Here is a 25,624-nt window from a genome sequence, read left to right on the forward strand (position 1 = left end):
TAGCTATTAGATCTTTTTCAAATGTTATGATCATTTGGATACCTTCTTTTTGAAGAGCTGAATTATCATTTTCAATTTTCTATTTCTATCTATCTTTCTAAAAGTTATTTATATGTTTATATATGGTCATTCTTCATTTATTTATGCCTTCTCATATGCAGTTTACCTTTTTCTTTTATTAATGGTGTCATTTGATAAACAATATATCTTTATTTTTATATAGTCAAATTTGTTAATCTTTACAACTGTTTCATACATTTTATGCCCTAAAAATACATTTCCTAGCCTCAAATACTTGAAACTATTCTTTCATACTATTTTCTAGAGGCTATTGTTTTCCCTTTTATATTGAACTCTGCAATCTTTCTGGAATAACTTTTTGTGTATGGTATGACGTGGAAGTCATTTTCTCATTTTTCCTTGTGGATACTCATTAGCCTAGGATCATTCATTTAAAAATCATCATTTCTGCCAGTTTTAAATGATTACTGGCTGGTCCTCAAGCTCTCAGTTGAGGCATAAGTCTCAGATAATATTTTAAATGAGCATCCACCACAGTGTAAGCATTATAATTTGTTCTGTCCACACTTGCTTTTCTTATTCCCACTGATTCTCATCTTTGCCATTTAGTAGTTGATTATTTAACTCTCTCTTCAACTAAATAGGAGGTAATCTTACCTCCTATTTTCTTCAACTAAATAGGAGGTGAAGGTTAGTTTTATTCATATTTATATTATATTACTATTTATTGGTATATACTGCTAGATGGAAATTTGGAGACATAGAATGGAATGAGAGCAAAGAAAGGAATTCCACTGAATTCTATTAAGTTCTACTGAATATCTATTGAATATCCATAGAACACTGTACCCAGAATATGAAAGGTATGTTTTAAAGTACACAAGAATATTTAGGCTGACATATTTCTTACCCTCTGACTCTTTTTCCTCATTAAATATGGGGATAGTAAGTACCCCATATATAAGTATTGTTATGAGCCTTAAACTATACATTAATAGAAAGAGCATTGGCTTCAAAGTCAGACAGATCTAGATGGCTTCAAATTCAGGTCCAAATTCATGTTTATTAGTCTGGGACTTCTGACAATTCACAGTCTCTGAGGGCCTCAGGTTTTATCATCTGTAAAATGGGGACAAATCCAGTACTTTGCTTATATTTCTACATTTACTGTTTCTAATACTAATACCGAATGCATGGAACAAATGTTGGTGCATAATATGGATTTGATTACGTTTAGGTGCCACTGTTTTTCAGTCATCTGCTGTTATATCAAAAGTGTTTGTGCATCATCTATGTGCTGAGAACTTTGCTAGGTACTTTCAAAGACAGAGAAGAAAAATTGCTCTTCCCAGGTGCTCTTCCCATATAATCAGATAAATATGCGGGACCTTGGTAGCATGAAAAGAGTAATGAAACCACTCAAAGAATTTAACTCAAACTCAGAAAATGGATTGAACATTGAAACAAGATTATATGAATCAACACAGAGCAGGATACAGAAACATCAGTTACTTGAAGCAGAAAAAGGATTACGTGAGAAATAAGTTATAGAATCCTTCTTCCCTCCCTTCCTTCCTACCTCTGCTCTTTTCTATTACTAGTAAAGCTCTAACAGGGGAACAAGATACTTCTCAAACTTATTTGGCCATGAAATATTTTTATCAAGGAGCATTCCAGAGGCTCACTGTTCAGTAGAATGACCTTTGGGGAATCCTGGCTTAGACCTCCTGATGTAGAGCACAGAGGCCTTTTCCCAAGGAAGTCCTCAATCAAAAGAGCCCAAGTGAAAGAAAGTGGAAGTGAAAGTCACTCAGTTGTGTCTGACTCTTTGGGACCCCATGGACTATACAGTCCATGGAATTCTCCAGGCCAGAATATTGGAGTGGGTAGCTTTTCCCTTCTCTAGGGGATCTTCCCAACCCAGGGATCAAACCCAGGTCTGCTGCATTGCAGGCAGATTCTTTACCAGCTGAGCCACAAGGGAAGCCCCCAAAAGCCCAAGGACTACAAACTCAAGCTGGCTAATTATTATATGTAATAGGTAATAATATGTGAAGAGTTTGGCCTAGGAAGCAATTGATAAATAAGAAACATTATTATTACTGTTGTTCACTTGGCAACAACAGAGGTATTAAGTGAGGTAGTTGATAGCATGGGTTCTGGAGAAAGACTTTTGGGGTTCAATCATACTTACTACCTTGTGGTTTTAGCACATTATTAAATCTCTCTAATATTGTGGTAAAAGTAAATAATATTGTGGTAAAAATATTGTGGTATAAGACTAAGAGGGGATAATGTATGTATAGAAGTTGTCACTGGGTATGAATCAAGTGTGCAAAAAATGGAATATAACCTCATTTTTTATTATTTATTAAGCACTAAGTGCCAGTACTAGGGTTAAGTATGGAGAATTAAAAAAAAAAAATGTATGACACAGTCATTCCCCTGGAGAACTTACAGTTCTCACTTACTAAACATGAGTAACCAGCTACATTGTGACTGAATCTAACTGGACCTAGAAAATCATTATTAGGTTTTCTCATCCTAATACTTTTCAAACTGTCTCCAAACAAGAAATAAACAGCATTATTTTAATTGATACAATGGATCTTTCTCTCATTTTTCTTTTCAGCAGTCTCTAAGATGTTTTCTAATTATAAAATTTAAAGGTTCCAGTTGAGAAATCATGTCACGCTCTCTCACTAGCATAGCTCTCGCATTTCCTTTGTAGCCTTAGATTCTACTTTCAGTTTCAGTGCTGTCTATTTCTTTGCAGACATTGCCTGATAGTTTCACTTTCTTATCATTGGGTGAGGAAAATCTGAGAAGCCCCAGGAGATTGGAGGGATAAAATAAAGGCCAAATTGCCAGTGAGAGAGAAAAGTGAAACCAAACTCAGAAGAAACACGAAGAGGACAAGCTCTTCTAACCTTCCAGTTGAGGCAGCTTTCTGCTCACCTCTACAGGATCTCTCCCCCGGGTAAGACTGAGGCTGGGTGGGAAGAGATTTATGGGAGGGAGCACACTTTCTCTAAAGCAATCATACCAAGACAGGCTGTGCAGAGCCTGATCTGTCATGAGTTCAGATGAAAGTCTGATGTTGGGCAGCAGGGTGTCCTCTAAGTGCCCACTGCTGAGCTCTGTGCTGAATTAGGTTCCAGCAGAGGCAGAGTCTAAACTGAGAGCCAGGAATGCTTCAAGATTCTTTCATGATACTTTATTAAAGTGTCTTTATTTTTTATAAAACCCACTAACTAAAGCTCAGAGTTCACTTCTGTCTTTATTGCAAACTTTCCAAGTGCTAGAACTTGGGGTCTACAAAAAAAGGCTACAGGTTATTGTAATTTGGGAGCTTACAAATCTTTGTGCAGCCACTTTTTCTGGTCAGTAACTGATTGATTCTCATTTTATGAAAGTGCTATGTCTCATGTTAAAACCAGACAATCTTCTTGCCAGCAGTCCTGGTGGGCCACTGTTATAAGAGGAAATGAGTGCAGTACTGTCATAGGAAAAAAAAAAAAAAAGCTTTATTTTTAGCCACCCCTAGAGAAATGGGAAGCCAGATAGGTGGCAAGACTGGCATCATATAAGATTCCAGTCTTCAGCGAGAAGTCAGAAGTAATCAACTATAATAGAAGCAATCATGCTTTCTTATAGGATAAGAATAAAAACCAGCATCCCTTAGTCTGTCTTTGTTGATATCTCAAAAGGTTAATAAAAATTTTATCATGATCACTTCTGGTTACAGGGATTGAGACATTGAAGTTAACAAGGTAAGTAGGGCATTACTAAAAGAAAACTTCAATTTCTCTTAATGCTATAAAATTATCAAATCATCAAGTCCTGGTTAAAGAGGTCATGACTAAAATCATGCGAATAAATACTTTATATAGAACAGAGTTCAGAGAGGAAACATGATTGTTTATAAGATCATGTTTCATAAGAGTAGCTTCATTACCTGAGGTAATTAAAAGCAATATGCCAGTTGATATATGCGGAGATAATAAAGAATCGATCTTCAAACACAAGGAGGTCAAAATTTGGTAACATAATTAAGTGAAATATAGAGTGTTAACAAAAATTTCAGAAACTATGACCTGATTAAAATGAAGAGGTGTTTTACTCAAGGTTTATTAGGACTGCAGCCTGGGAGACAAGTTCAAGAAGCACTTAAAAGCTTGTGTTCCTCTTGACTACAAAATAGAAAAAGTTTAGTAAGGTCAAAACTAAGAACAGTTATTTACAATTCTGTGTTAAGGATTATAATTAAGACAAAAAGTAAGGACCTGAATTGGTTACTGAATTGATTTTAAATTGGTTTAAATCGCTGACATGGTTTTAAAGTTCCACAGGGTGGGGGGAGGAGGGAATCCTGAACCATAAAGTTGCAAGTAGCAGATGTTGTCCCAAATACAGCTGTTGATGTCCTTAGGTGTGATACAGGTCAGAGAAAACTCAAGCTTTTCATGGTGCTATGATATGTCTTAGACTAAATTCTTAATGGCACTCAACACTAGTTTTATATGTCTGAACTATGATTACTCCATTGTAATTTTAATCTGTCATGAAGAGTGAGATTCAGATTAGAGGCATCAGTCTTGGACCAAAACACATGAATTCAGATGCAGATCAATGGTTAAGAACCAGTGAGTCACTAGACAGGGTGGATTATGGCAGCTCAGGAGTGCCTGAGGAGGAAGCCACTGGGGACCCTGAGTCTCAGTCTGATCCAGAGTTTGCCTAGGAACAGACTTGGGAGAAACCAGGTCCAAGACTGGGTTAGGATGGCATGTGTTTCACATTATATAAATGTTTGACATAATATTCCCCAGGAGCAGGCTGCCTGTTATATATGCTTGAGGTGAGACAGCTCAGGGTGTCCTGTCCAAAGATTAAAATTTGAAGGTGAGAAGCTTTGAAAGGAAATTTTGTAATGAAGTCAGAATATGTGAGATACAAGGAAAAAAAATCTCCGTGTTATGGAAATGTAATACAAGCTGAGCCAGTGGAAATGCGGTCTGGTATGACACCACCCTTATGGCAGAAAGTGAAGAGGAACAAAAAAGCCTCTTGATGAAAGTGAAAGTAGAGAGTGAAAAAGTTGGCTTAAAGCTCAACATTCAGAAAACTAAGATCATGGCATCTGGTCCTATCACTTCATGGGAAATAGATGGGGAAACAGTGTCAGACTTTATTTTTTGGGCTCCAAAATCACTGCAGATGGTGACTGCAGCCATGAAATTAAAAGACGCTTACTCCTTGGAAGAAAAGTTATGGCCAACCTAGGTAGCATGTTGAAAAGCAGAGACATTACTTTGCCAACAAAGGTCCGTCTAGTCAAGGCTATGGTTTTCTAGTGGTCATGAATGGATGTGAGTGTTGGACTGTGAAGATAGCTGAGTGCTGAAGAATTGATGCTTTTGAACTGTGGTGTTGGAGAAGACTCTTGAGAGTCCCTTGAACTGCAAGGAGATCCAACCAGTCCATTCTGAAGGAGATCAGCCCTGGGATTTCTTTGGAAGGAATGATGCTAAAGCTGAAACTCCAGTACTTTGGCCACCTCATGAAAAGAGTTGACTCATTGGAAAAGACTCTGATGCTGGGAGGGATTGGGGGCAGGAGGAGAAGGGGACGACAGAGGATGAGATGGCTGGATGGCATCACTGACTCAATGGACGTGAGTCTGAATGAACTCCAGGAGTTGGTGATGGACAGGGAGGCCTGGCGTGCTGCGATTCATGGGGTCGCAAAGAGTCAGACACGACTGAGTGACTCCAGTGAACTGGAGTCAGTGAACTGACTGATACCCTTCTTCTACAAAAGAATTTGGCAACAAGCAACAAAAGTATATACTCTTGCCTTTTGACAGAGCAACCACATTCCCAGGAATCTATTCTGAAGAAACATCTGCAACAATATGAAAGCAGGGTTATTCATTGCAGCACTGTAATTGAAAAACACTACAAGCAATCTAAGTGCCCACACATAGGAGTGGTTAAGTAAACTATGGTATATACATTTAATGGAGTAGACATCCATCAAAAAGAGTGAGCAAGCTTTCTATGAAGTGATATAGAGTGATTTCCATATATTTGTAAAATGTGATCTTTCTTATTAAAAATGTGAATAAGAAAATATATCTGATTTATGGAAAGAATATCTAGGAAGTATCAACCAGAAACTAATGAGATTGGTTTATTCTCAGAGAATGGGTGATTATGAGGTAGTAAGAATAGAAATCCCATGGGCAGAGGAGCCTGGTGGGCTACATGGGGTCGCACAGAGTTGAACACTACTGGGCTTTCAAGAATAGAAGGGTGGAACAGGAATGGAGTGATCAGATGAAGACAAAGTGACATTTCTCTGAGTATACCTTTTTGGAAAGCTCTGACTCTCACAACTACATAATGTTTCACATACTCAAAAAATAATCACATACTAAAATTAGCCAAGATATGAAATAAGTGAAAATGTCAGTCACTTAGTCATGTCTGACTCTTTGCAAACTTATGGACTGTAGCTTGCCAGACTCCTCTGTCCATGGAATTCTCCAAACAAGAATAGTGGAGTGGGTAGCCATTTCTTTCTCTGGGGGATCTTCCCAACCCAGGGAGTCAGGTCTCCCGCATGACAGGTGGATTCTGAGCTACCACAGAAGCCCAACCAAGATGTGGGGGAGTCCTAAATGAAGCACATATAGTAACAAATGAAACTGACTGTGTTACAAATGAATAAACTAACAGCTCAAGAGGATGAGGAAGGAAAGAACTAATCTAAGAATTTCAGAATACAGTGTTTTGACTATATATATTAGATTAAAGACAAAAACAACTGTATCTTAATAATGCACTTTCATTAGTAAATCTATTTATCACCAAGATATGGATTAGCAACTTTGAAACTACTTTATACATATACTAGGACTGAGCACACAAGCAAATTTATGATACTAAGAGCTGTGGCTTTCATAGTCAGAGTATGGAGTTGCAAGGTAAAGCTTGAGTAATTCCTGTTGTGTTGAATTGCAATAAGAAACATGAGCAGTATATAACATAGGGAGTCCAGCCTGGCACTCTGTGACAACCTAGAGGGGTGGGATGGTGGGGTGAGAGCAAGGGTCAGAAGGGAGGGGATATGTATGTGCTTATGAATGATTCATGCTGTTATATAGCAGAAACCAACACAACATTGTAAAGCAATTATCCTCCAATTAAAAACATCAGCAGGAAATTAAGGCTGTATACAGAAAGACAGAAATAAATACAGATGTATCTACATGTGCTAGTATTCATACATGTATTTCTGAATTTGGCCCACTGAGGGGACCTAGAAATAAGGTACACACCTAGAGTTATATCCTGGCATCAAAGTTCTGTTATCCAAAGAAAGGAATCAGGGTTTCTGGGAGAAATGGCCAAATCTAGAGCTGACTCAGACAAAGTACAAGATGGACCAGGAATACCTTGTGGTGCCACAAAGTAAAAAAGTGCTTAGAATATGGTGGAAGCATGGCCAAACGACCCAGGAGCCAGGTCGAAGAAGCTCTCAAAGAACAAATCTGGGGCAAATTAAGCAATAAGTAAATAATAATTTGTTTGTTGTTGTTTAGTCACTAAGTTGTGTCTGACCTTTTGTGACCCTGTGGACTATAGCCTCCCAGGTTCCTCTATCCATGGGATTTTCTGGGCAAGAATACTGGAGTATGTTACCATTTCCTTCTCTGGATCTTTCCGACCCAGGGTTTGAACGTGACTTTCCTTCTTGGCAGGCAGATTCTTTACTTCTGAGCCACAAGGGAATGATAGTAAAGTACTAAACCCCACAGAATAAAATAAAATTATCTATGAGTCTATACTGATACAACTAAATAATTGAATGAGGAAAAAAAAATAGAGAAGAAGGGATAGCTCTTGTTTGAAGTAGAACCTCAGCTAATGTTGAAGGAATGGTGAAGTACAAATGACCTACAGTCAAGCACCACAGTAATAACTGTTATAAGCAGGAATCATTATTAGTGGATGTTAAAATCAGTACTGAAAAAACGATATGAAACTTTGAGGAGAATATATCTGCAGTCTCAAAAATATCTCCCCCCATGTTAACTTTTTTAATTACAAGGAGGTAACTGTAACTTTAAAGTGGAGAAATCTGGCAGGCAACACCTAAACTCAGTGAGCAGAGTTAACATCACAGCACCAGAGTATGTTCTATAGACATTATGAAACCTTTGATATGATACACCGAGACTGGCAGAACATCACAACCACGGCATTCTTGCCAAAAAAGGGAAAAACATAACCTCAATCTAATTATGAGGAACCATAAGAAAAACCCAAACAGAGGGATATTTTGCAAAATGACAGGCCAATACTCTTCTAACATGACAATGTCATGAAAGACAAAATAAAAATGAAGAACTGCCAATGATGAGAGAAGACTAAACGAAGGTAATGAGTGAATGTGACAAAGGATTCTGAATTGCATCCTGGATCAGAAAAGGACACTAGGAACAAAAGGAAAGAAAGGACAAAAACAACTAGGACAAAAGGAAAACTGATGACATGGGGAAAAGTGTATAGCTTAGTTAATAGTATTGTTTCAATATGAAAGTCCTCTTTCAATCATTGTCTGTGGTTACATAAGATATTAATAGCAGGGTAGCTGGGGAAATGGCATTTGGAAGTTCTCTGTAGCCAATGTATGCTTCTGTGTAAGGGTAATCTCCTTCAAAATAAAGTTATTTTAAAAGAGACCAGTGGGCTAGTCTATAGTACAAGATTAAAGAAGCCATTGGGCTTTTTTTTAATTTATTTTTTTATTTTTAAACTTTACAAAATTGTATTAGTTTTGCCAAATATCAAAATGAATCCGCCACAGGTATACATGTGTTCCTCATCCTGAACCCTCCCCCCTCCTCCCTCCCCATACCATCCCTCTGGGTCGTCCCAGTGCTCTAGCCCCAAGCATCCAGTATCGTGCATCGAACCTGGACTGGCATCTCGTTTCATACATGATATTTTACATGTTTCAATGCCATTCTCCCAAATCTTCCCACCCTCTCCCTCTCCCACAGAGTCTATAAGACTGTTCTATACATCAGTGTCTCTTTTGCTGTCTCGTATACAGGGTTACTGTTACCATCTTTCTAAATTCCATATATATGTGTTAGTATACTGTATTGGTGTTTTTCCTTCTGGCTTACTTCACTCTGTATAATAGGCACCAGTTTCATCCACCTCATTAGAACTGATTCAAATGTATTCTTTTTAATGGCTGAGTAATACTCCATTGTGTATATGTACCACTGCTTTCTTATCCATTCATCTGCTGATGGACATCTAGGTTGCTTCCATGTCCTGGCTATTATAAACAGTGCTGCGATGAACATTGGGGTACATGTGTCTCTTTCCCTTCTGGTTTCCTCAGTGTGTATGCCCAGCAGTGGGATTGCTGGATCATAAGGCAGTTCTATTTCCAGTTTTTTAAGGAATCTCCACACTGTTCTCCATAGTGGCTGTACTAGTTTGCATTCCCACCAACAGTGTAAGAGGGTTCCCTTTTCTCCACACCCTCTCCAGCATTTATTATTTGTAGACTTTTGGATCACAGCCATTCTGACTGGTGTGAAATGGTACGTCATTTTTGATTGGGTTTTGATTTGCATTTCTCTGATAATGAGTGATGTTGAGCATCTTTTCATGTGTTTGTTAGCCATCTGTATGTCTTCTTTGCAGAAATGTCTATTTAGTTCTTTGGCCCAATTTTTGATTGGGTCATTTATTTTTCTGGAGTTGAGCTGTAGGAGTTGCTTGTATATTTTTGAGATTAGTTGTTTGTCAGTTGCTTCATTTGCTATTATTTTCTCCCATTCTGAAGGCTGTCTTTTCACCTTGCTAATAGTTTCCTTTGATGTGCAGAAGCTTTTAAGGTTATTTAGGTCCCATTTGTTTATTTTTGCTTTTATTTCCAATATTCTGGGAGGTGGGTCATAGAGGATCCTGCTGTGATGTATGTCAGAGAGTGTTTTGCCTATGTTCTCCTCTAGGAGTTTTATAGTTTCTGGTCTTATGTTGAGATCTTTAATCCATTTTGAATTTATTTTTGTGTATGTTGTTAGAAAGTGTTCTAGTTTCATTCTTTTACAAGTGGTTGACCAGATTTCCCAGCACCACTTGTTAAAGAGATTGTCTTTAATCCATTGTATATTCTTGTCTCCTTTGTCAAAGATAAGGTATCCATATGTGCATGGATTTATCTCTGGGCTTTCTATTTTGTTCCATTGATCTATATTTCTGTCTTTGTGCCAGTACCATACTGTCTTGATAACTGTGGCTTTGTAGTAGAGCCTGAAGTCAGGTAGGTTGATTCCTCCAGTTCCATTCTTCTTTCTCAAGATTGCTTTGGCTATTCGAGGTTTTTTGTATTTCCATACAAATTGTGAAATTATTTGTTCTAGCTCTGTGAAGAATACTGTTGGTAGCTTGATAGGGATTGCATTGAATCTATAAATTGTTTTGGGTAGTATACTCATTTTCACTATATTGATTCTTCCAATCCATGAACATGGTATATTTCTCCATCTATTAGTGTCCTCTTTGATTTCTTTCACCAGTGCTTTATAGTTTTCTATATATAGGTCTTTAGTTTCTTTAGGTAGATATATTCCTAAGTATTTTATTCTTTCCATTGCAATGGTGAATGGAATTGTTTCCTTAATTTCTCTTTCAGTTTTCTCATTATTAGTGTATAGGAATGCAAGGGATTTCTGTGTGTTGATTTTATATCCTGCAACTTTACTATAGTCATTGATTATTTCTAGTAATTTTCTGGTGGAGTCTTTAGGGTTTTCTATGTAGAGGATCATGTCATCTGCAAACAGTGAGAGATTTGCTTCTTCGTTTCCAATTTGGATTCCTTTTATTTCTTTTTCTGCTCTGATTGCTGTGGCCAAAACTTCCAAAACTATGTTGAATAGTAATGGTGAAAGTGGGCACCCTTGTCTTGTTCCTGACTTTAGAGGAAATGCTTTCAATTTTTCACCATTGAGGATAATGTTTGCTGTGGGTTTGTCATATATAGCTTTTATTATGTTGAGATATGTTCCTACTATTCCTGCTTTCTGGAGAGTTTTTATCATAAATGGATGTTGAATTTTGTCAAAGGCTTTCTCTGCATTTATTGAGATAATCATATGGTTTTTATTTTTCAATTTGTTAATGTGGTGTATTACATTGATTGATTTGTGGATATTGAAGAATCCTTGCATCCCTGGGATAAAGCCCACTTGGTCATGGTGTATGATCTTTTTAATGTGTTGTTGGATTCTGATTGCTAGAATTTTGTTAAGGACTTTTGCATCTATGTTCATCAGTGATATTGGCCTGTAGTTTTCTTTTTTTGTGGGATCTTTGTCAGGTTTTGGTATTAGGGTGATGGTGGCCTCATAGAATGAGTTTGGAAGTTTATCTTCCTCTGCAATTTTCTGGAAGAGTTTGAGCAGGATAGGTGTTAGCTCTTCTCTAAATTTTTGGTAGAATTCAGCTGTGAAGCCGTCTGGACCTGGGCTTTTGTTTGCTGGAGATTTTTGATTACAGTTTCAATTTCCATGCTTGTGATGGGTCTGTTAAGATTTTCTATTTCTTCTTGGTCGAGTTTTGGAAAGTTGTACTTTTCTAAGAATTTGTCCATTTCTTCCTCGTTGTCCATTTTATTGGCATATAATTGTTGATAATAGTCTCTTATGATCCTTTGTATTTCTGTGTTGTCTGTTGTGATCTCTCCATTTTCATTTCTAATTTTATTGATTTGCTTTTTCTCCCTTTGTTTCTTGATGAGTCTGGCTAATGGTTTGTGAATTTTATTTATCCTTTCAAAGAACCAGCTTTTGGTTTTGTTGATTTTTGCTATGGTCTCTTTTGTTTCTTTTGCATTTATTTCTGCTCTAATTTTTAAGATTTCTTTCCTTCTATTAACCCTGGGGTTCTTCATTTCTTCCTTTTCTAGTTGCTTTAGGTGTAGAGTTAGGTTATTTATTTGACTTTTTTCTCGTTTCTTGAGGTGTGCCTGTATTGCTATGAACTTTCCCCTTAGGACTGCTTTTACCATGTCCCACAGGTTTTGGGTTGTTGTGTTTTCATTTTCATTCGTTTCTATGCAAATTTTGATTTCTCTTTTGATTTCTTCTGTGATTTGTTGGTTATTCAGCAGCGTGTTGTTCAGCCTCCATATGCTGTAATTTTTAATAGTTTTTCTCCTGTAATTGAGATCTAATCTTACTGCATTGTGGTCAGAAAAGATGCTTGGAATGATTTCTATTTTTTTGAATTTAACAAGGCTAGCTTTATGGCCCAGGATGTGATCTATCCTGGAGAAGGTTCCATGTGCGCTTGAGAAAAAGGTGAAATTCATTGTTTTGGGATGAAATGCTCACTGCCGAATCTGTGCCGAGCTTTGGAAGCACAGAGAGCAACATAACAGGGAGAAAAAATAAATAAACAATTAAAACTCACAGATTGCGAGCCCTACGTAACTCCCCCAACAGAGAAGCAGTGCAGACGCCTGCGGACGCCATTCATTACTGGACATTTCATTGCACTCCAGAGAGAAGAAATACAGCTCCTCCCACCAGAACACCGACACAAGCTTCCCTAACCAGGAAACCTTGACAAGCCACCTGTACAAACCCACATACAGTGAGGAAAAGCCACAATAAAGAGAACTCCACAAACTGCCAGAATACAGAAAGGACACCCCAAACTCAGCAATTTAAACAAGATGAAGAGACAGAGGAATACCCAGCAGATAAAAGAACAGGATAAATGCTCACCAAACCAAACTAAAGAGGAAGAGATAGGGAATCTACCTGATAAAGAATTCCGAATAATGATAGTGAAATTGATCCAAAATCTTGAAATTAAAATGGAATCACAGATAAATAGCCTGGAGACAAGGATTGAGAAGATGCAAGAAAGGTTTAACAAGGACCTAGAAGAAATAAAAAAGAGTCAATATATAATGAATAATGCAATAAATGAAATTCAAACCACTCTGGAGGCAACAAATAGTAGAATAACAGAGGCAGAAGATAGGATTAGTGAATTAGAAGATAGAATGGTAGAAATAAATGAATCAGAGAGGATAAAAGAAAAACGAATTAAAAGAAATGAGGACAATCTCAGAGACCTCCAGGACAATATTAAATGCTACAACATTCGAATCATAGGGGTTCCAGAAGAAGAAGACAAAAAGAAAGACCATGAGAAAATACTTGAGGAGATAATAGTTGAAAACTTCGCTAAAATGGGGAAGGAAATAATCACCCAAGTCCAAGAAACCCAGAGAGTCCCAGACAGGATAAACCCAAGGAGAAACACCCCAAGACACATATTAATCAAATTAACAAAGATCAAACACAAAGAACAAATATTAAAAGCAGCAAGGGAAAAACAACAAATAACACACAAGGGAATTCCCATAAGGATAATAGCTGATCTTTCAGTAGAAACTCTTCAAGCCAGGAAGGAATGGCAAGACATACTTAAAATGATGAAAGAAAATAACCTACAGCCCAGATTATTGTACCCAGCAAGGATTTCATTCAAGTATGAAGGAGAAATCAAAAGCTTTTCAGACAAGCAAAAGCTGAGAGAATTCAGCACCACCAAACCAGCTCTCCAACAAATACTAAAGGATATTCTCTAGACAGGAAACACAAAAACGGTGTATAAATTCAAACCCAAAACAATAAAGTAAATGGCAACGGGATTATACTTATCAGTAATTACCTTAAACGTAAATGGGTTGAATACCCCAACCAAAAGACAAAGACTGGCTGAATGGATACAAAAACAAGACCCCTACATATGTTGTCTACAGGAGACCCACCTCAAAACAGGGGACACATACAGACTGAAAGTGAAGGGCTGGAAAAAGATTTTCCATGCAAATAGGGACCAAAAGAAAGCAGGAGTAGCAATACTCATATCAGATAAAATAGACTTTAAAACAAAGGCTGTGAAAAGAGACAAAGAAGGTCACTACATAATGATCAAAGGATCAATCCAAGAAGAAGATATAACAATTATAAATATATATGCACCCAACACAGGAGCACCGCAGTATGTAAGACAAATGCTAACAAGTATGAAAGGAGAAATTAACAATAACACAATAATAGTGGGAGACTTTAATACCCCACTCACACCTATGGATAGATCAACTAAACAGAAAATTAACAAGGAAACACAAACTGTAAATGATACAGTAGACGAGTTAGACCTAATTGATATCTATAGGACATTTCATGCCATTGGGCTTTTTAAAACACATAAGGAAAAAAGTTCAAGGAGAAAACCAAATTTTGGTCCTAACTGTAAAGTTCTCACTCAGCTCACTGACTAAATGTTGCTTTCCATACCATCTTTTCCCTTGAAGATCAGAGAACACCCTGGACATGGCCTCAGAGATCCACATGCCAGCCCCAAAGTGCCTCATTGAGAACATTAATGGGCAACTGCTGGTTAATCCAGAAGCTCTGAAAATCCTGTCTGCCATCAAGCAGCCTGTTGTGGTGGTGGCTATCGTGGGCCTCTACCGCACAGGCAAGTCCTACCTGTTGAACAAGCTTGCTGGGGAGAACAAGGGTGAGTGACACCAGCAGAGCCCAGCCAAGTCCCTTCTGTCCACCCACACTCCCTGCGTGCAGCACAGTGATGTGAGGAGAGGAAGTGAGAGACCTGGGAGGGATATTGAAAGCTAATTTTCATTTTGGTGATGGGCTTCTAACATTCATTCTGTGCTGAAGGACAAGAGTCAACTCTTTCTTCCCACTTTGCTTTAACTTCCTCTTTAAAGTATGAACATGTCTTTCTGAAAGGAGTACAGTAGTTATAAATAAAACTAACATAGTTAATAATAAACAATAAAACATTTACTAAAATGTATGTGGATTAACATCAAGCTTATAGTGATCTCTAAGGTAATACAAAAATTTCAGTTTGTACTAAATGCACGGTGCAGTCTAACACGAAGGGCATCTGGATGTGGTGTATGCCTCATCCGAAGAAGCCAGACCATACTCTGGTTCTGCTTGATACCGAGGGCCTGGGGGATGTGGAGAAGGTAAAGAAATAAATCTTCTAATCCTGTTTATGTCAAATCAGTAGCCCTTCTCACACTATCACTTCCCACCCTTTGAATTGTGCTTCAAATATATACTATTAATATATTATAGTTTTCGGAGAAGGCAATGGCACCCCACTCCAGTACTCTTGCTTGGAAAATCCCATGGATGCAGGAGTCTGGCAGGCTGCAGTCCATGGGGTCGCTAAGAGTCGGACACAACTGAGCGACTTCACTTTCATTTTCCCTTTCATGCATTGGAGAAGGAAATGGCAACCCACTCCAGTGTTCTTGCCTGGAGAATCCCAGGGATGGGGGAGCCTGGTGAGCTGCCATCTATGGGGTCGCACAGAGTCAGACATGACTGAAGCGACTAATAGCAGCAGCATTATAGTTTTATTTTATTTTATTTTATTTACTTGTTTGTGCTCAAGATTTGACCTCAAATGCAATTTGAAGCAATCCAAAGTGAGCTTTATGTGAGAGCACTAAACACTAAATATGAGAATAATGGGCTAATTTAAGAATTGTTGCATATCTTGGCCACACATATAAGCATTGAGAGTGGTCAGCAAGGCCCACTGATATTTTTTGTAACCCATAAAATAATGACTAATGATTTCTTAAGTCATTTCCTTTCATATTGTAGGAAAACATTCTAATAAAGCTACTGAAGGTGCATCTAAACCTAACTAGAAGGTTTATAAACATGTCTGACTTGTCAGAGTGGGAATCCAGAAAGATGGTGGAAATAGTGTTATCTGCAGCTGTAAGATTAGTGAGAGAAGCAAGAGTATAAGACCTGATGACAACAGCTTTGTTCATAAAGGATCATACATTGCTAGTCTTAGAAGTCTTAGAAAATTTTTGTTAAAGGGGTACATTTTAACTACTGTTTAAAAGGTGCTTCATCATGATATGTCATGGGAATAGAAGATCATAATCTCAGTTCAGGAGAGAGGTTTGAATTCTATTACCTGATCAAGTGCTTATTTTCTTTACACTCTCATATGCAGTTATATAAAGTCTTATTTAAATTTCACTACAGCATTGATTTTATGTTTTTAAAATCATATACAGATGGATAAAACTTTGCATAGGGAAATGATTAATGTGTTTCCAAATAGAGACAGATGGATTCAGAGTCTGTCCATCTGAACTGGAATCATGTGCTCTTAGTTACTTGACGTGGCTTCTCCAATGACTTCTAGGGAGACAACCAGAATGACTCCTGGATCTTTGCCCTGGCAATTCTCCTGCGCAGCACATTTGTATACAACAGCATAGGAGCCATCAATCAGCATGCCATGGACCAACTACAGTATCCTTTTTGTGGACTAGACAACATAAAATCTAGAAAAGAACAGCTTCATTTTATCAACAATTACACTGGTGGTCCACTGCAGAAGAATTCAGGAGTCCCCTCCTTAATGAACCCCATTATGCTTATGCTCACCATCCCTGTTTACCTCAATCACCACCCGAAGCCCAAGCCTTTCTGATCACACATCATCCTCAGACACTTAGTGCTGGAGTCCAGCCCCAGCAGGATCCAGGGATACCCTCAGGATGGACGGCGTCAGCAAGAGAGAAAGTAAAGGAGAGAAAAAGAGGCTTATATTCCTTGGTTTACACAGAAAGCCAATAAATCCCCTGACATGGGACTTGCTCTGTTCACAGAGGCCACAGCCATCCTCTCGATGGAGCAAAAATGCAGAGCAACTTCCCTCCAGAGTGGAGACGCAGAGTGCCTCCTCGATTGGGTCTTAGAAGCCTGGGGAAAAAAGTGAACTCAGAGAGCCTCTGTGCTTCAGGGAATCAGCCTGAAAAAACAGAGAGAGAGAGTGAGAGAGAGAGAGAGAAAGAATGACACGGGGAGACCCAGCTTAGGTGGAACGGGTCTGCAGCTTTATTTTCAAAAGGGGATTTTATACCCTGAGTTACACATTTCCAGAAGAGAAAGATACAAAGCCATGCAGAATCAGCTCAACATTACATAAATTTTACCTTTATCAAAACCAGGACATTTTTTGCATAGCTATTCATAAACAAGGGTCTTATGTTATATACATTGTCTTCTGGCACTGCGGCCTGTTAAGATTTTGTAACTCTTTCTTGATAAAGGTTGATCAACCAGAAAACCTGCTTTCTCTTTATCTTTCCAGTCTGCAGTCCCCCTCAGGAAACAGAGCTACATTCTTATGGAGCAAAGGTGCAGTGGGTTACAACAAAGAACGAACGTATTAACTCAAGGGTCTTATGTTGCTAATGTCAAGGCTACTGCTTGTATTTCTTGCATACCAACTATACTAGCTAATCCACTCCCAGGCGCACATTGGGTAAAGGACAAGGAAACTCGGTAGCAAACATTGGCTCAACAATGCAGTATTATTCTAGTAAAGCTTTTTTATCACTCAAAGGTTATGCTTGGGGTGTTGTGAACAATCATGTGCGTTAGTTGCAAGAGTGTAGATAAACCTGCCAAGCAAGCTAAAATAGTAATAGAGGGGTTAGAATTAAAATGCTCCTTTCAAGCCCAGGAGACTTATTAACTAGAGCTTTAAGTTGATTTTCTTCAGAGAAAGGTGGTCGGGGATAGCCCCCTGTTAATGTCAGAAGTTTGGTGAAAGGCATAATATAGTAAACAGTAGATAGACAGACTTTGGTTTTGGGGTAGATGCTCGAGCAGGTCCAGGGAGTCCCTCAAATCCTGATCCACCTTTGCCTGTCAGGTCTTCTCCTCATGACCTTTGTCATGGGTGGGATCTCCCGTGGTGGCTCCTGGCAACTTAGCTGCACAAGGTTCTGTATGCCTTCTATCTGAGTTAATATTTTTGGGTCACAATCTCCTCAGGAGCTTCCTGTGTGTAATCTGAAGCTGACCCTAGTCCCTAGATAGCATGTATATGTGTGTGTGCTAAGTCGATCAGTCATGTCTGATTGTTTGTGACCCTATGGACTGTGGCCCACCAGGCTCGTTTGTCGAAGGGATTCTCCAGGCAATAATTCTGGAGTGCATTGCCATGCCCTCCTCCAGAGGGTCTTACTAACCCAGAGATCAAACCCACGTCTCTTAAGTCTTCTGCATTAGCAGGAGGGTTCTTTACCACTGGTACCACCTGGGAAGCTCACCCAGACAGTAAGGAGAGACAAAAGAGGATGGCAGATCACTTGAGATTGGCAGGTGGCAGGTTTAATAAGCAAGAGGATTTACTTAGGTATCTTTTCTTAGGTGACTGGAAGACTAACAGATTCCCACCCACCAAAAATTTTGGACCCACCCGCCAAATTTTAAAGGTCTCTTTAGACTCCTAAACTGGATCCGGTGAGTACACAGTCCAGATGGTCTTAGCACCACATTACTATCTCAAAGAGGCTGTGTCCGTGTGCAGCTTCCAGCATGGGGAAGGCAAGTGCAATGCATATTCCAAAGATGGAGAAGAGGGTGAGCATATTCCAATTGCCTGGCTCCACCTCAGGGGATGAAACTGCAGTCATATTTGATCACCTCCCCCTACAAATATGCATTGACAAACCCTCGGTATCCTCTAAAACTCAAGTTCTCATTCAGCTTCTTCTTGGCCTTTAAGTATGGTGGTTCTTTGAGTCTTGGGCTTCTATTCTTCTTTTCATAGTCCCTAGGGCATCTCATCCAGCCTTGGACTTTCACTAGCACCTTTATGTCAGTTACCATGACATTTATATAAGCAATCATGACCACCACTCTCAGGTACAAAATTGTGTATCTAGTTGATTACAAGTCTCCATTTAGATGTGTAAGAAACATCTCAAACTTAACATGCAAAAAAACACAAAAGTCTTAAATATTTAAGTGACTATAATGAATTGAATATTATCATGCTTCTGGCACTATTAAAGTAGAAATACATGGGGGATTCTTTTTTAAGAAAATTAATATATTTTAATTGGAGGATAATTACTTTACAATTTTGTGACAGTTTTTGCCATACATTGACATTAATCAGCCATGGATACACTTGTGCCCCCTATCCTGAACCCCTCTTCCCTCCTCCCTCCCCACCCCACCCCTCTGGGTTATCCCAGGGCACCAGCTTTGGTTGTCCTGCTTCATGCATTGAATTACACTGGCCATCTATTTTACCTATGGTAATATACATTTTTCAATGCTATTCTCTCAAGTCATCCCACCGTGGCCTTCTCCCACAGACTCCAAAAGTCTGTTCTTTACATCTGTTTCTCTTTTGCTCCCTCCATATAGGATCATCATTACCATCTTTCTAAATTCCATATATATGCATTAATATATAGTATTTGTGTTTCTCTTTCTGACTACTTCACTCTATATAATAGGCTCCTGTTTTATTCACCTCATTAGAACTGACTCAAATGTGTTCCTTTTTATAGCTGAGTAATATTCCATTGAGTATATGTACTACAACTTCCTTATCCATTCGTCTGCCAATGAACATCTAGGTTGCTTCCATATCCTAGTTATTGTAAATAGTGCTGCAATGAACATTGGGGTACATGTGTCTCTTTCAATTTGGGTTTTTTTTGGGGTGTATGCCCAGCAGTAATATCGCTGGGTTGTATGGCACTTCTATTCCCAGTTTTTTAAGGAAACTCCACACTGTTCCCCATAGTGGCTGTACCAGTTTGCATTCCCACCAACAGTGTAAAAGAGTTCCCTTTTCTCCACACCCTCTCTAGCATTTATTGTTTGTGGACATTTTGATGATGGCCATTCTGACTGGCATGAGATGATACCTCATTGTGGTTTTGATTTGCATTTGTCTAATAATGAGTGATGTTGAGCACCTTTTCATGTGTTTTTTTTTTTTTTAATTTTTATTTTATTTTTAAACTTTACATAATTGTATTAGTTTTGCCAAATATCAAAATGAATCCGCCACAGGTATACATGTGTTCCCCATCCTGAACCCTCCTCCCTCCTCCCTCCCCATACCATCCCTCTGGGTCGTCCCAGTGCACTAGCCCCCAGTCAGAATGGCTGCGATCCAAAAGTCTACAAATAATAAATGCTGGAGAGGGTGTGGAGAAAAGGGAACCCTCTTACACTGTTGGTGGGAATGCAAACTAGTACAGCCACTATGGAGAACAGTGTGGAGATTCCTTAAAAAACTGGAAATAGAACTGCCTTATGATCCAGCAATCCCACTGCTGGGCATACACACTGAGGAAACCAGAAGGAAAGAGACACGTGTACCCCAATGTTCATCGCAGCACTGTTTATAATAGCCAGGACATGGAAGCAACCTAGATGTCCATCAGCAGATGAATGGATAAGAAAGCAGTGGTACATATACACAATGGAGTATTACTCAGCCATTAAAAAGAATACATTTGAATCAGTTCTAATGAGGTGGATGAAACTGGAGCCTATTATACAGAGTGAAGTAAGCCAGAAGGAAAAACATAAATACAGTATACTAATGCATATATATGGAATTTTCATGTGTTTTTTAATCATCTATATGTCTTCTTTGGAGAAATCTCTGTTTAATTCTTTTGCCTACTTTTTGATTGGATTGTTTGCTTTTTCAGTATTGAGCTTCATGAGCTTCTTGAATATTTTGGAGATTAAATCTTTGTCAGTTGTTTCATTTGCTATTATTTTCTCCCATCCTGAAGGCTGTCTTTTCACCTTGCTTATAGTCTCCTTCGTTGTGCAAAAGCTTTTAAGTTTAAATAAGTCCCATTTGTTTATTTTTGGTTTTATTTCCATTACTCTGGGAGTTGGGTCATAGAGGATCTTGCTGTGATTTATGTCATCACGTGTTCTTCCTATGTTTTCCTCTAAGAGTTTATAGTTTATAGTTTCCTCTATAGAGTTTTATAGTTTCTGGTCTTACACTTATATCTTTAATCCATTTCAAGTTTATTTTTGTGTATGGTGTTAGAAAGTGTTCTAGTTTCATTCTTTTACGTGTGGTTGAGCAGTTTTCCCAGCACTTAAAGAGACTATCTTTTCTCCATTGTATATTTTTGCTTTCTTTGTCAAAGATAAGGTGTCCATACATGTGTGGAATTATCTCTGGAAAAGTCTTAAATTTTTGACCAAAAGCACTCCTTCAACATCACAGTAAATTTCCATAGCACTCATAGAGATTTTTGGATCAAAAGCTTAGTATTCATCCTAGACAATTCCTTACAAACTATTGCTCGCAGTCTGGTCAGCTCCCCTGTCATAGGTATTTGCCAAGGCTGGCTAATGCCCACCACTCCTTCAATGGTAATTTCAGTTTAAGCTTCCATCTTCTCGCCTCTGGGTTATCTTCTTAACTGCCTAAGCTTCTCTTTCTCTTCTCTCTTGCCTCTCATAGGTACAGCACCTGCCAGTTTTGTTTTAAAAACAAACATCAGGTCATATTCCCCTCTCAATTTAAAGCTTCTCTTTGGCTTCTCACTAAATTTAGATTAAAATCCAAACACTTTCTATGGCCTACAGTGCCTACATAGTCTGGACCTTAGCTATTCCAGGACTTCTGCCCTAGCCACGCTGGCCTCCCTGCTGTATTGTTAGACACACTCAATGGTCTCCCCTCTGAGGTTTTGCAGGAGCTATTTCCTCTGCCAGGAAGCTTTCTCGAGTGGATTAGTACATGGCAGCCTCTCTCAGTTCATTTAGATTTCTGCACAATGATCACCTCAGAATGAATTTACCTGAACCACCGCATAAACCAGCACCATGCACAGATACACATAGTTATTCTCTAAAGTTTAGCTGAGGTTCATTTTTCTTCAAGGCAACTATTATCAATATCTCAGGTTTATTACATATTTGTTTACTTGTTTATCATCTGTCCCCCTCACCAGAATGTGTGTGTGTGTGTGTGTGTGTGTGCGCGTGTGTGTGTTAGTCACTCAGTCATGTCCGACTCTTTACGACCCCATAGACTATAGCCAGCCAGGCTCCTCTGGCCATGGAATTCTCCAGGCAAGAATACTGGAGTGGGTTGCCATTCCATTCTCCAGGGAATCTTCCTAACCCGGGAATTGTACCTGGGTCTCCTGCAATGCAGGCAGATTCTTTACCTTCTGAGCCACCAGGGAAGCCCTCACTAGAATGTAGATGGTAGCATTTTCTCACTCATCGTAATGTTGTTTATCCCTAGGACAATTCCTGGTTTATAGTAATTGCTCAATAAATGTTTGTGGAATGAATGAATGAGCTAATTAACAAAAATTATTTTAGATAAGCTTTGGGGAACAGTATAGCATAAAAGGTGCTACTCCTTTTCTGAAGTTTTCCTATGTTAGCATCCCAGCTATGTGACAGAGCTGACACATCGAATCAGGGCAAAATCCTCGCCTGATAAACATGAGGTCCAAGACTCAGCCAACTTTGTGAGCTTTTTTCCAGACTTTGTGTGGACTCTGAGAGATTTCTCCCTGGAGCTGGAAGCAGATGGACAATCCATCACTACTGATGAGTACCTGGAGAATTCACTGAAGCTAAAACAAGGTTACTGGGACTCATGGTTGGCAAACAGAAAAAGAGAAAACAGTATCAGAATGACCATTTCAAAATGCAGATGCTGAAAATTATAATTTTATAACTTTGTTATCCTGGCTGTTCTATTAGAGGAAATGAAATGTTTCTTAGATAAATCAGTGCAATCTAATTTTAAGTTACTTCCTTCTTGGAGAAGGAAAGAAATTTCATTTCTCTACCCCTTTAATTATTGGGTCTGATCCATGATTAGTTCATTTTTACCTCTTTATATAAGATTTGTGCAAATTACAAAGTTGAAGGGTATATATTTGAAGTAGCCTGAATTTGTAAAACCTCTGATTTTCTTTCCTCTAGGAAATGATAAAAAAACTAAAAACTTTAATGAACCTCGGTTATGTATCCGAAAGTTCTTCCCAGAGAAAAAGTGCTTCATCTTTGATCGCCCTGCTTATAGGAAGTACCTCATCCACCTGGAGCAGCTACAAGAGGAAGATTTGAACCCTGAATTCAGAGAACAAGTTGCAGACTTCTGCTTCTACATCCTCAGCCATTCCAAGGCCAAGACTCTCTCAGGCGGTATCATAGTCAATGGGCCTCGTGAGTCCCTCTTAGTCTCTTTAGTTACCTGGACTTTCCTACTGCCCATTATAGACAACAGAATTGGGAGGCATGAGGATTACTTCTGACAAATACAGAGTCTAATGATGCCAAGGAAAACACACTGCAAGAGTCACATTGTGAATTTTACATATGAACTAAAACTATTTCTGGTATTATCTAATATTCACATGAGTCAGATGAATAAAGAAAAAGAAGTAGAATCTAACCCTGGTGTAGTAATGTTTTCCACCAACTTCTCAACTCCATTTTTATGAAATTCCTTCCAGGAGAGGTGTATTATTGACAAAGTTAGGAAAAGGCCTATACATTCCATGTATGTGAGGCTTTGCTTCTCACCTTAACACAATTGTCTTGTTAATCAATGCAAAAATGTGTGATTAGGCACTCTGATTAGAAGTGCTTGCCATGTACCAACCACTGGGCATAATCCTCATTCCAACCTGATGGGAACAAAAGGTACTTAAACAATTTATGTAACCCTAATGATTAAACACTGATAAGTACAGGGAACCATACCTGAAAGGACCGGCGCGTGACTTCAAGGAGGTTAAAGTCTGAGCCCAGTGAAAAGATCTTGAGGAATGACAGGCAAAGAGGTAAAGATATGTAATTTATGTTTCATACAGTCCTTCAGAATGTTTTATAGATAACGTGCTAGAGGGATGTACATAAAGCAACAAGAAGATGAATGGTACTTGCAGTATTTTATAATAAATGGTGACTATGTAGGCTTAAATAGTGGCAATAGAGATTGTCAAAATTAACAGAATCCTCACGTATTTTGAATATCAAATCCATAAGTTTTGATGATGGAAGGCATGTGGGTGTGTGGAAGTAATGATATGGCAGTGTTAAGCTTAACTCCAGGATTCTGAACTTAAGCAATTACTTGAACAAATGTTATTTACTAAAAGAAATATGTGGAATAGTTTCCCAGAATGGATGAAGTTGTTTAGATCTGGATTATTTAGTATTGATTTTCCTTCCTGCCAATGCAGGAGGCAATGAGAGACTTGAGTTCAACCACTTGGGTTGGGAAGATCCCCTGGTGGAGGAAATGGCAACCCACACCAGTATTCTTGCCTAGAGAATCCCATGGACAGAGGACTCTGGCAGGGTCCAGTCCATAGGGTCACAAAAAGTCAGACATGACTGAAGTGACTTAGCACACATGCATATAAGTGATATCATATGATATCTGTCTTTCACTGTTTGATTATTTCATTTAGTGTGATAATCTCTAGGCCCATTTATATTGCTGCAAAGCACATTATTTCATTTTTATGGCTGGGTAATATTCCATTATATATATGTACCATATCTTCTTTATCCATTCATTGTTTTTTTTTTTTTTATCCATTCATTGTTGATGGACATTTGGTTGCTTCTATGTCCTGACTGGGGCTTCCCTGGTGGCTCAGTGGTAAAGAATCCACCTGCAATGCGGGAGACCTAGGTTTGATCCCTGGGTCAGGAAGATTCCCCTGGAGGAGGGTACAGCAACCCACACCAGTATTCATGTCTGGAGAATCCCATGGACAGAGGGGTCTTGTGGGTTACAATCCATAGGGTCGCAGAGTCAGACATGACTAAAGTGACTGAGCATGCATGCATGTTCTGACTACTATAAATAGTGCTGCTATTAACATTGGTGTGCACACATCTTTTCATATAATAGTTTTCTCTGTATATATGCCCAAGATTAGGGTTTCAGGGTCATAAGAGGACTCTATTTTTCATTTTTTAGGGAACCTCCATAATGTTCTCCATAGTGACTGCATCAATTTACATTCCCACCAACAGTCTATGAGGGTCCGCTTTTCTTCACACCCTCTCTAGCATTTGCTATTTGTAGACCTTTGAACAATGGCATTCTGACCAGTATGAGGTGATAGCTTATTGTAGTCAAGAACTAATAGTTGTAGGGCCACAAATCACTCCAGTTTCCCAAGGCTGTGATTTCCTGGTATGTAAGACTTTCAGTGTTAAAACCAGAATTCCCTGGCAAACTTGGATGAATTGATCACACTGCATGGAGCTCTGATGAAAGAATATCTAGGAAGACTCTCTTATTTAGGCCAGACCCAGAACTAGTGAGATGCATCACATGTACACTTACATTTACACACACATGTGCTTATTGTACATTAAAATGTCTCCTTGACCTTTATATTACTTAGAATTGAGAAAGGAAGAGGAATTCATTAAAAAAAAGACGGGAGATTCAGGAAGGCTAAGAAAATATTAAGACTTACCATTTTGTCTGCAAAATATCCTTACTCTAACCCATTCATTCCAATAGCTTCCATTTAGGTGAAGGAAGAAGGAGGAAAGGGAAGCTTTGAACTATTCTGAACCTAGAGGGTAACAAAATATCTCATCACAATTCTTCTTAAAAATTCT

The 25,624-nt window shown here is 38.6% G+C and overlaps 3 protein-coding genes across 3 annotated transcripts in view; all 3 read left to right on the forward strand.

Annotated features, from left to right (window-relative positions):
• The first annotated feature begins 2,917 nt into the window (after positions 1-2,917).
• LOC133244315 (guanylate-binding protein 2-like) overlaps positions 2,918-25,624 on the forward strand; it is a 29,363-nt gene continuing 6,656 nt past the window's right edge. The window contains exons 1-6 of the mRNA XM_061411332.1: positions 2,918-3,001; positions 14,455-14,663; positions 14,999-15,141; positions 16,353-16,462; positions 22,413-22,609; positions 22,955-23,197. Coding sequence (XP_061267316.1) covers positions 14,474-14,663; positions 14,999-15,141; positions 16,353-16,462; positions 22,413-22,609; positions 22,955-23,197 — 883 coding nt within the window. The 5' untranslated portion in view covers positions 2,918-3,001; positions 14,455-14,473. The remainder of the gene's footprint in view (positions 3,002-14,454; positions 14,664-14,998; positions 15,142-16,352; positions 16,463-22,412; positions 22,610-22,954; positions 23,198-25,624) is intronic.
• Positions 2,969-25,624, forward strand: part of LOC133244311 (guanylate-binding protein 4-like) — a 187,139-nt gene continuing 164,483 nt past the window's right edge. The window contains exon 1 of the mRNA XM_061411320.1: positions 2,969-3,001. The gene's annotated coding sequence lies outside the window, so the exon portion shown is untranslated. The remainder of the gene's footprint in view (positions 3,002-25,624) is intronic.
• LOC133244312 (guanylate-binding protein 2-like) overlaps positions 2,970-25,624 on the forward strand; it is a 128,611-nt gene continuing 105,956 nt past the window's right edge. The window contains exon 1 of the mRNA XM_061411327.1: positions 2,970-3,001. The gene's annotated coding sequence lies outside the window, so the exon portion shown is untranslated. The remainder of the gene's footprint in view (positions 3,002-25,624) is intronic.

The sequence above is a fragment of the Bos javanicus genome, chromosome 3 (genome assembly GCF_032452875.1).
Source record: "Bos javanicus breed banteng chromosome 3, ARS-OSU_banteng_1.0, whole genome shotgun sequence".
In the NCBI taxonomy this organism is placed as follows: Eukaryota; Metazoa; Chordata; class Mammalia; order Artiodactyla; family Bovidae; genus Bos; species Bos javanicus.